Raw genomic sequence first — 12326 nt, forward strand, 5'->3', positions numbered from 1 at the left:
ATTACTCCAAAAACACAGTGACGACTCATCCAGGAGGTCACAAAAGAACCCAGAACCCCTTCTAAAGAACTGCAGGCCTCACTTGCCTCAGTTCAAGTCAGTGTCCATGATTCCACAATAAGAAAGAGACCAGGCAGAAACAGCATCCATGGGAGAGTTGCAAGGCGAAAACCACTGCTGACCAAAAAGATCACAAAGGCTCGTCTCACATTCACCAGAAAACATCTTGATGATCCCCAAGACTTATGGGAAAATATTCTGTTTAACTTTTTGGACTTGGGTTATGCAGTAGGACAATGATCCAAAACACACCACCAAGTCCACCTCTGAATGGCTTAAAAAAAACAAAATAATGTTTTGGAGTGGCCTGGTCAAAGTCTGGACTTGAATCCAATTGGGATGCTGTGGTATGACCCTAAACAAGCCATTCATGCTCGAAAACCCTCCAGTGTGGCTGAATTAAAACAATTCTGTAAAGAAGATTGGACCAAAATTCATCTAGAGCGATGTAAAAGACTCATCGCCAGTTATCCCATACGCTTGATTGCAGTTTTTGCCTCCTAGGGTGGCCAAACGGGTTCATAGATTTAGGGGGTAAATACTTTTTCACACAGGGTCAGGTAGGTTTAGACATTTTTTCCCTTAAAAAATAAAATCATCATTTAAAAACTGCATTTGGTGTTTAATCTTGTTATCTTTGTCTAATATTAAAATGTGTTTGATGATCTGAAACATTTAAGTGTGAAAAAGGCATATTTGTATCCTACATTCTTGCAAGTTACTTACCATGTTCAGTGTTTGTCCATGCAGACCATTTGTATTTTTTCTATCTTGAAGCCAAATTGTTAGATGTTGGTTGAAGTTGTGTATTGGATGCTGCTTACTTAGTAGATGTAAAAAAAATAGCTTTTCAACACAAAGCTTCACAGATTATTAAAAAAGCTGGGTGAAGGTTCCCTCAGTTAGTAGAGGACTCCACAAGACAAAGACGTTTAAATCACCTGTTAAAGCTCAGGGAAAATGAATCAAGTTGTCTCTTTTTTTCTGTAATGCATTCTGCCTTCTCACAACTTTCAATTTCAACAGCAACTTTCAGACACTGAGCAAAGAATAAAAACCTCTGACAGTAAGTCAAGGAGAAACAAAGGCCTTATCATAATTATTCTGTTGAAATATCAGATGAAAGCAATTCCCTCTATGGCCCTGTGCTTATACCACTACACCATTCATCAAGGACAAACATGACAGCCAATAACAATCACCAATCTGTTTTCTTGCCTTGGCTTTCCTGTTGCTTATTGCACACATTTGATTTCTCTCAAATAAGTTGGCAGTCCTAAAAGTCCGATATCTTCCAAATGATGCTTTCGTTTTAAACTATTTTGTCGCCACAGTCAGTCTCAACACTGTTTCTCTGAATCAGGCTCTGCCAAACTTCCACCTCAAAAGAAAGCTAGAAAAGTATTTTTCATTTGCAGTTGGAGGACGAGGTTGTTATTGAACGCATGTCTGTGAATACGAATTTACAATCAACTGGTAAGCTAAAATACAAACCACTGTACTGACTCTGTTAAAAGGTAAACAAAATATATAATAATTTACTGACAATGGTGGAATGCACTTACTAATGTGATACTTATGTTTATTGTAATCTGTATAAAAAGCAATTAAACAAAAAAAATGTTCTGCGTTAAATGCTCCAATGAAACATCTTTATTTGAATGATATCACACAGCCAAATAAAAACTGTGTAATTCACCCAACAGAGTTTGGAAAGCCAGTTAACATCCACATCAGATTATTTTCTGAAGAAAGTAGAATAAATCTTAGAGCTAAAAGTGTAAGGATGAAGTGCTTCTCTAAATGTCTCTTAACCCTGAATATTCAGCATGGTATTCCTTGAAAAGAGCCTCTTTGCTCATTGACCTTCTTTGGCTCAGTAGAAAGGTGGCTTTTAATTTAAAAATGGGCCAGTTTAATCATTAAACTCTGAACCAAAACTATTAAACTGTTTCAAATTAACAGGTATAAGTTGAAAGGCATGAAAATCATACGGAAGAATTACAAAAGCTGCATTTGAAATCTTGCTGCTCATATAATTGTGTGGATTTCAGTGTAGATGTGTTCATCAGTCCTCATGTAATATGAACGGATTTAATTACATGATGGTACTCTATAATTACACTCCCCTTTTGTTCCATGCTTCAGTGCTGAGCTCTCTAAACAAAGCCTGCTGGTTGGACATTACTATACACGTTGTTGAGGCTCAGTGCTACACTCACGTCTTTCAATCTCAGGGCTTGGATCCCAGTTCATGCCGTCCTCGTACTTTTGTGCAAAACCCTTGACCCCAGTGATCAGAAGATGAGAGAAAGCACTACTAAAAAACAGTCCATTTACTATCACCAGCTGATGAAATACAAATTTAGTTTAATTTCCATGTAAACAGCAATTAACAAGCTGATAATGATCCATCTGTCCTGTAGTCTTTCTAAATGCAGGTGGATGGATTGTGTGTACTTGTGCCAACTATTGACAATATGTTACCGCACAACAGTTTCAAAGCACTGAGATCAGCTTACAGATCCAGCACTTTGATTCTGCCTGTCAGGATTAAAAGTTTAGAGCATGTGATTCAATAGATCTTGTTTTCCTAAACAAAGCACTGACGGGAGATAAGATGATTTCATTTCCTGATCTTATTTTATGAAACACAGTCTGCAAATCTTGAGCAGTACTGAATGGAAATAGGTTGGAGGAGTTAAAGGAGTATAATGAGCTTATTAAACAGTGCCTGTAACCATAGCACCAGTAAATGTTAGGGTTTGTTTACTGTCATGACCGGCCAAGTGAAGAGGTGTAGACTGAGGTTAACAGACAGTTACTTTTGGCAGGGCTTTGAGTAGCTCCACGAACTGACAAGCAGTGGTCAGAAAGATTTCTCCTCTGTCAAAAGCACGTTATTAAAAGGTGCCTTCAATGTGTCAGTCACACCCGGGTAAACATGGCACTTAATCTTCTAATTCCTCTACCTGCAGTTTGAAGCCTCTAGTACAATAAAGGAAGTAGAAAAGGTAGCTTTAAATGTGTACTTGTCCACATCACCAACTCCGAATAAAAACCATGAGAAAAGACAATATCTACTCTGAGTTTCATTAAGACTAAGGCCTCAAAGGAGGGGAGGTGGGCGATTAAAGAAAAAATTATAACTCACAACTCCTAGTAACTAGAATAAGGCTGGAAGTTGTTGGAGTCTGTTGGCAAAGGATACAATCAGAAGTTTTCTGGTTTCCACCCGTGGTATGACCATAATTGTCCACTTGCATTTCAGCTGGCTTTTGAGGGCAATACCTGCAGAGGGCAAAAATGGCAGAAAGCATTATACAGCTCAAAGACCAATCTGCAGTTATCTGACAATAAAAATGCTATAGATTAGCTATAAATCGACACATGTAGGCATGTACAATATTCTCCTACTCTTGCTTCAAAGCTTCACATACAGTCTCGCCACTCAAGTTGCAAGTTGGACCGGAGACGGTGAGAAAGTAGGGAAAAGGAAGTATGGGAATCCTTTATCTTTAAGTGCTACACTTTAAAGCCCATCCATCCTCTACCATCAGTACGTTCCTATTACCATTTACATCCATGTTTTGCACAATCTATCGTCAGGTTTGAACACTATCTTTCATATAAGGACAAGATTCACATTGCATTACAAAATACAATGACCACAAATAGGTTGAAACATTGTTGAAATAATATTGGTGTTTTTTTATAACCATGTAATTGGTATCTTCATTGACTGATTCCAGCTTGCCCCAGATGATGCCTGGAAGTGTCCACACTGTAAGCAGTTGCAGCAGGGCATGGTGAAAATGAGCCTGTGGACACTCCCTGACATCCTGATACTCCATCTCAAGCGGTTTCGCCAGGTAGGTGAGCTTTGACATGGACTGCTGTTGTCGTACTTCAATTATTTTTCTGTTCAAGGGCCTATACTTAATATTTCTCAGTTAACCAAGCATCAAATGACTTTCAGTCTCTTGGTACCTCTCAAGGATTTAATTATGACCTCTTGGCCACTGTCAGCACAGAGTTGGGAATAAAACTTCATTGTTTTGATTCAGACTAATTTTTCACAAGTATTGGTTTTCTATATTTGCAAGTCAGCACATTTATCATAGCATTGTAACAATGCATGGTCCAATATTGCATTCACCTCTTGTCTTTGTTGCTCTTAATTGGCCCTAAAATTGGATTGCATTCTGTATGACTATTCCTCGTGCGCTTTCTTTCTGTGAGGAGTCTAGCACAAAAGGTTAGGGTAGAGTAAGGTAGGGGCCATGTCAAATTAAGTATTTATGTTGTAGTTCATTTTCAAAAAATGACATCCATTCCCTTTAGTATTGGTTTTACCAATGTACAGCCCTTGTAAAGTATAAGGAGGAGAAGAATAACAGTCAGACAAATAACAGACACATTTTTAAATTGTGAAAATTGATTTAAACTAGTCTAGACACAACATGTTTAGTTATAATATGGAAATAACGCAGAGCTTGGAAGCTGGTTGTATTAACTTTCTCTCATCTTCTGACCACACAGCCACTGAGGGTAGTTCGGGGTTTAGGGTCTTGCTCAAAAACCCCTTTGCATGTGGGCAGTGGGACCTAGGATTGAGAGATGACCATCACTGAATGTTAAGTTGTCTAGTAACCTAGCTTTTTTTTAGGGTTTCTATTGTATGTTTTTATGGAAGGGGACAAAAGACAGCGGTGTGGTACAAGGCAGTAGTGAGAGGCAAAAGGTTCTAAAAGGTTACTGCCACTTTAATTTACTATATTATGTTATATGAAGCTCATAACTGTGCCTGTGTGTCCCATTAAAGATGCACACATTAGCTACACAGCCATTAAAGGTGCAAGTTGATGATATATTCAGCCAAGAACCCCCAACTTGGTAAGCAGGCTGCTTTGGAAAATGCAAGTAACAGTTCCAAGCTAGAGCAGTCATGTTGAGCCAATATTCTGGCATATTTTTAAATTTAAAGCAGCAGATGTGACGTTTCATGAAAACTTGGCAGTCTGAGATGCTAACATTTTGCTTCTGTTGTACATGAGTCCAGTTTTAAACTTGCTGTAGTTTCAACTTTTCTTGAGAGGGAAGCTCAAATGCTGGTTTAACATCAGGCCATACTTGAGTGTTAACATAACATGTTAGATCACCTATCAGCCGCAATTATACAACATTGAATGTCAGCATTTAATCCCTTGTTTTAACATTCTAGTACGCATTTCTCATCATTGATTGTAACACTATGAAGCAATAATTGTAGCCTCTACAATCTAGCTTGCTAGCTTACAGCATAATTAGCTTGGAAGTAGCAGATTGCTAAAACAAGCTGTTGTCCAATGATAGTTATTGGACATTGAATCAACTTTAAGTACTTCTCTCAGAATGCTGACTTTTCATTGAATATCAGTGGCATATTAATCTGTTAATGATAATGATATATCTGTTGAGTTTGTTGAGCACTTTAAAACACTACTGAAAACCCATCTTTTTTCCTTGGTGTTCAGTCCCAGCTAAGCAAGAATCATTGGCTTTTTACTTTTTTACTCTTTTTATTTCCTAAATTGAGCTCTTACTATTCTCTTATATTGTATTTAATAACTGTACAGCACTTTGGTCAACTGAGGTTGTTTTAAATGTGCTTTATAAATAAAGCTTGACATGACTTGATATATCTACTACTAAGAATTTGAAACTAAGTATTAAGAAACTGTGACAGTATTTGAACTTCCATCCCTGAGCACAATATGTATGACAGTGGACATTTACTGTCCCCTCAAAGTAACTCAACACACAGCCATTAATGTCTAAACCACCGGCAACAAAATTGAGTACACCCCTAAGTGAAAATGTCCAAATTGGGCCCAAAGTATCAATATTTTGTGTGGCCACCATTATTTTCTAGCACTGCCTTAACCCTCTTGGGCATGGAGTTCACCAGAGCTTTGAAGCTTGCCACTGGAATCCTCTTCCACTCCTCCATGATGACATCACGGAGCTGATGGATGTTAAGAGACCTTGCGCTTCTCCACCTTCCATCTGAGGATGCCCCACAGATGCTCAATAGGTTTAGGTCTGGAGACATGCTTGGCCACTCCATCACCTTCACCCTCAGCTCTTTTAGCAAGGCAGTGGCCGTCTTGGAGGTGTGCTTGGGGTCGATATCATGTTGGAATACCACCCTGCGGCCCAGTTTTTGAAGGGAGGGGATCATGCTCTGCTTCAGTATGTCACAGTACATGTTTGCATTCATGGTTCCCTCAATGAACTGTAGCTCCCCAGTGCCGGCATCACTCATGCAGCCCCAGACCATGACACTCCCACCACCATGCTTGACAGTAGGCAAGACACACTTGTCTTTGTACTCCTTATCTGGGCACCACGCTTGACACCATCTGATCCAAAAAAGTGTATCTTGGTTTCATCAGACCACAAGACATGGTTCCAGTAATCCATGTCCTTAGTCTGCTTGTCTTTAGCAGATTGTTTGCAGACTTTCTTGTGCATCATCTTTAGAAGAAATGTGAGGGGTGTACTCACTTTTGTGAGATACTGTAGCTCCAACCACATTTCAGTTCATGTACAATATTTTTTACATTAAATTTGCCAAATATAATTAATTATTAAACAAGTTTTGCGCAAACAATCGTTTTTTTTTTTAAATAACAAAACACTGAAAAGGATTCAGTCACAATCTCTTTTTAATGCTTTTCATTGGCTGCAATTTTGTAAGGCCCACTGACAGGCACTAATAGTTACCAAAATCATAAATTTTTGAAAAATTATAAATAATGAAATATGGAGATACAAGGGGTCGTCCTCAAGAGAACTCCCGACAGACTAACTTTGTAAGTCCTTCTTATTTTAAGGTCAGGGGAGTTGTGCTGAATCTTAAATCGACCTCTAGTTGGATGGCTGCCTGAAAAATACATGCATGTCTATCTGTTATACTGAAAGGAAAATCTTTTAAAGTGCACGAAGTTGGCTGACAACAAGTAATTAAAGTGCTTATTTTGGGTTAACTTACTTTGCAGTGGTGAACATGCATGAGTTTGGTTTCACAAAAATATGTTGGCTGGTCAGTGCTCTGTTGCTATCAATCTTGATGCTTATATGACTGCTGTGCCAATTTGCCTGTCTTTACTTCACTGTAACACAGCTGGTTTGGTGGAACTGTCTTGTGATATAGTACATGTTTCATGGTATGTTTAATCTATTTGATTTGAATCAGCTAATTAGCTGTCATGTTATAACTGTGTTATTAATTATTAGTCATTACTTTATAGCTCACAGAGCTAGCATTGAGAAAGTATTTGTTGACTTATTGGTTTAAGTAACAGATGAATGAAGTTGAGGTCTAGAAGTGACTTATAACATAGACTTTGGAACTGAGCTGGTCTGTTTCTTGGTTGCTTGCTATTGGTAGTTTCAGGTGACCCAAGTGTATCAAAAAGTTATCTCAATTGAAATTTTTATCAACCCTTGAACTTTTATGCCAGCCTCACAGGTCCCTTAAGCCCTCCAGACAGGATAGTAGGTTCTGTAAGCCGTAATATCAATCAATCAATCCAAATGTATTTAAAACCTAATTAAGGTGGCAGCTTGTTGGCCCTATTATTTAAGACTGTCACTCCTATCATAACTGTACTCCCTGCAGAGTTTATATTTGCGTGATGGCATTATCAACAACTACATCAAACCAATTTGAAGGATATGCTCTGTTATGCTCTGATTGCGTTAAATGTTTGGTAGATATAGGGTTTTAGTGAAGGAGATGCAGAGTAAAGAGTGAATCAATGACAGAGGGGTAACATTCAAAATGCAGGACACACTCCTGCCCAGTCTGAAGGAAATGTCCACTACAAAACAAATCCATTAAATTGTTCTTAATCAATGTAAGTGTAGACAGCCGGTCAACTCCTAAGCATTCCCTCTTTCTTGTTATAATACCCCAATCATCTAAACATACTCCCTCGTCCACTGTTCAGACATTCTTATCCCCATGCATTATTTTAAACCTGTGTCGTAACAACAGCCTGTCAACAACCAGCCACCTTGAAATTTTTTATCAGGGTGAGCCTTATTTCAATGCAAAGCTTTTAAACAAGCCCTGTGACCTCAGACAGGTAGATTCAAGGAAAAGAGTCGACCCCATCTTTACAGGTAACACATTAGCCTTGGGCTGTTGAGGCTGCTGCACCACTGAGAACACCTGAGATGAAGGAAAAACATTGGAGCATTTTCTAAAAATAAGATCCTCCATGACTAGTAAAGGGGCTTGGTTGCTGCCCATTTTCGAGTGGAGAGCTCCTGTCACACTGCAGGAAAGTAAAGTAAAACAAGTATATCAGCCACTGATAACTTTTCAAGACAAGGTATACATGTCTAATGCTTGTCACGGTGCTGCATCATCCTCAGAGGGGTTGGATCCATTGTTCAGATCTTAATGGCTCTGCTATAAATTAGGGATGGGGATTTACCGTAATCCTTGTAATCGATTACTCAAATTTCCTAATGAACGATTACTCGAGTACTCGCAATTATTAATTTTTTTAAACAAAAATAAATAAATAAAAGTCCGTCGGAAACGGACCTAACAGACCAGACCTAACGGACTTAGCATCTATTCAAAAAACTGACTTTACATTTTGAATGGATGTTCATGTAACCTCAGGGTTACTTTAAAAAAAAAAGCAATTTCATGATCTTCTGACATGTAAATTACCACCATTTTGATGTCAAATATGTAGCTTGATTTTGAAACATAAAGATATTTACAGTATGTGGGGCTCAGCTGACTTATAGTTTGTTCCAAATGACCAATGTTAGCATCTTAACAAACCAAACTTAAAAACATGATCTCATCAAACTAGTTAAAGGGAATGTTTTTTAAATTATTCTTTACATGGGGTTGTATGTGTTACTTGTCAATAGTAAGTTATTAACCACAGGGCACTCATCGGCAAGCACAGACTTGACTACAAAGGCTGCAGACAGGGTCAACTTAATCAGCGCCCTGCAGCAGTAGATAGTGCTAAAACAAAATAGCTCTCTGTTGGCAAAAGGAACTTAACATTTTCAAATATAGCGTACATATAAACTAACACTAGTGTTAAGTTAAAACTTCTTAAAGTTAATTATGCTGTTTATTATGTGGTAAAAATGACCCTGTCTGCAGAGATTGATAGCCTAGCTTCTGTGCCAGTTCTACAGCCAGTTACTCAACAAAGGGACCAGCATCCCCTCTGAGTAATATACACCAGTCAAAAGTTTGGACACACCTTTTCATCCAAGGGTTTTTATTTGTTTTAATTATTTTCCACATTGTAGATTAATACTGAAGATATCAAAACTATGAAATAATATGGTTTTGCCATAATGTGGATACAGCAGTAGTCAAATAGGACTAACCTTTGTGTACTAACCTTACCTCTGAACAACACAACTGATGGTGTCAAACACATTAAGAAGGCAAGTAATTCTACAAATGAACTCTTGACAAGGCTCATGTTAATTAGAAACAATTCCAGGAGACCACTTCATGAAGCAGACTGAGAGAATACCAAGAGTGTGCAAAGCGGTCATGAAGGAAAAAGGGGGCTACTTTACAGAATCTAAAATATAAAACATATTCTGCTTTGTTTAACACTTTTTGTTAATTAAATTAATCCATATATGTTCTTTCATAGTTTTAAATAAATAAATACAAACCCTTAAATGAGAAGGTGTTTCCAAACTTTTGACTGGTAGTGTACTTACTATTGTCAAGTTTCATTCAAGCCCAGTTTAAAAAACACAGTACATCCCTTTAACATTAGCATTTAGCATTGCTATTGTTTGCATGCTGCCAGGCTGGTAACTGTAATAATTAAGTTAGACTCACTGCCATGCCCAAGTACATCTGGCATGAGACACTTACTTGTGTACAAATGCAAATACACTATACTTATAAGATTAGTTCATGTTATTGATTACACCTTTAGTTTCCCATTATGACAGGTTGATTGTCTGCTGGGTAAAGAGAAAAAACAGAGCATCACACAGTCACACACAGACAACCCTCTCATTTTCTGGGATAAACTCCAGCACAGCAGTATCAACAGGTGACTCATTAGTATAGCTACGAATGCCATGACAACTCTCATGCACATTGCTGCATTACTCAAACTGATGTTCTGTGTCTTGTTCCCATTTCTAGACCAGATATAAAAATAATTATTTTGGTATTTCTAGAAGTCATGTTGATCTTGCTGTAGCTGGGATCATCCAGCCTGAATTTTATCTTTGCAGAAATTATTTGTAGCAACTTTTTTCTTGCTAAAGATTTGTGTCTTTAGTTGTAAATTAATTATGTAAGCTGTGTTCTGTCATAGTTTGCAGAATTTGCTTAGAGAGTATGATTGATGTGCTTAAAAATGTAGGTGAGTGTGTATTTATTTCCATTTGTATTTAGTTCAAATTATTTCACTTGATTAAACAGTGTATCTCATCTAAGGACAACTTAGTCAATTGGTCTATCAGTCTATAAGACTTAAATTGCTCATTGCTTAGTCTGCATTTTTACAGATAATAAACTGAGTAAAGTTGATTAACTGTACAAGTGAAAGTGCTTACTAAACAGTTGTTTCCTTTTCATTGTAATTATACCCCATCAAAATGTCTGTGCACATACCTGCCTGACGGCACTGTTTGCCTCAGCTAGGTCTGGAAAACTAGACAGTCTCATATTAAAAACCCATATCACCTCTGCCTCTGCCTACAAGAGTATACAGACTTTATGTAACTGGCATCTCCCACCCAACTTCTGGCCTTTTGCCGTCAGAAAGGTCACAGTGAATGTAGCAAAAAAAAATTTGTAGCCAAGGTAAGGTTCAGCTATGCCTCTTCTTTTTGCACCTTGCTTAACTGACACCACCTTGCTTCCTCCCCACTGATTATGGCACCTGCCCAGGAGTCTCCACCTGTCCAACCCTAGCAATCACCCGAAGGTGCTCTGCTGCATGCTTACATTCCATGCCATGCCCCCCTCTGGCAAATGTGATTACACTCAGTCTCTGTGGGACCTCGGTCTATCACTTATTCTGAACTTGTGCCAAGGGCCTTTGTTGCACAAGAAAAGCCACTGATTTGCATGCAAACTTTTCAGGTTCATGGCAGTTTTCAAGTTTTGATTTGTTAGTGCAGAGAACTGCTGCTGCTGAACTTCTCTTCAAACACTCTACCAAGTCTGGTCCCTGGCCTCTAATAACAACCAGAGATACAACAGAACAGAGGCAGATTTTTTTTCTCATTAAAACTAAAAGCCTGCTGTGAAAATGCAAACAGGGCAATGGTCAAACTTTCACAAATGTATAAACTCAAAGGATCCCATAAAAATATTTTTGTACTCCAGTAGTTTTTATATGATCTTATAATTATTATTGTATATAATTGTGTTGGTTTGATTAGAATTTTATTGTCTGTAGCTTTATTTTGAAAGGTGTAGAAATCCATCATTGTTGGTTTCATTCCTGTCAAATCCATTCCTAATAGATTTTTCTTTAAGAAATTGTGGTTTTTTGTCATTCATGTACCATTTATGACCAAGAATCATTATTTCAACAGGTTGGCGAGCGTAGGAACAAATTATCAACCCTTGTGCGCTTCCCCCTCACTGGTTTGGACATGGCCCCCCATGTAGTGAAGAGGAGTCAGAGTATGAGGAATGTGAGCTTAGGAGCCTGGCCACCTTCCTGGAAGCAGCCTTCAAACCAACACCACCAGCCTGCTGACTTGACCCTCCCCCACGACTATCTCTACGATCTGTACGCTGTCTGCAACCACCATGGAGGAATGCATGGAGGACATTATACTGGTATGGAGCTATGTGATACAATATTTTATGTTCAACATAATAATTTAGTTATGGGTGTGCAATACTACATTGGTGAAGCCAGAGTAGGCATTTCGTCAATGAATACAATAAGCAGAAAAAAGGTAACAGTGTAGCTGGATGATAAGTGTTGCTCAGGAAGCATCAGTAAGAACATTTGTAAAGCAGTGTTCATCCTTGATTTAGCCTCATTCATTTACATTGTGAAACACAGCTGAGTGGGCGTGCAGGGGTGTGTATGTGAATGTGATCTGCAACAGATGAGGAAGAAAAATGTCTTCATTAGTATTCTGCTATCCTGTTATTTAACCAGTGCATACATTTATAGTAGTGTCCTGTAGCACCACCCTGTTAACATGATTAGCATGTTTATTCATACAACTAG

The 12326-nt window shown here is 38.2% G+C and overlaps 1 protein-coding gene across 1 annotated transcript in view; it reads left to right on the plus strand.

Annotated features, from left to right (window-relative positions):
• usp43a (ubiquitin specific peptidase 43a) overlaps window positions 1-12326 on the plus strand; it is a 137486-nt gene that overhangs the window by 113422 nt on the left and 11738 nt on the right. Inside the window, exons 12-13 of the mRNA XM_034689029.1 lie at window positions 3813-3932; window positions 11674-11923. Coding sequence (XP_034544920.1) covers window positions 3813-3932; window positions 11674-11923 — 370 coding nt within the window. The remainder of the gene's footprint in view (window positions 1-3812; window positions 3933-11673; window positions 11924-12326) is intronic.

The sequence above is a fragment of the Notolabrus celidotus genome, chromosome 7 (assembly GCF_009762535.1).
Source record: "Notolabrus celidotus isolate fNotCel1 chromosome 7, fNotCel1.pri, whole genome shotgun sequence".
NCBI classification, from domain to species: domain Eukaryota; kingdom Metazoa; phylum Chordata; class Actinopteri; order Labriformes; family Labridae; genus Notolabrus; species Notolabrus celidotus.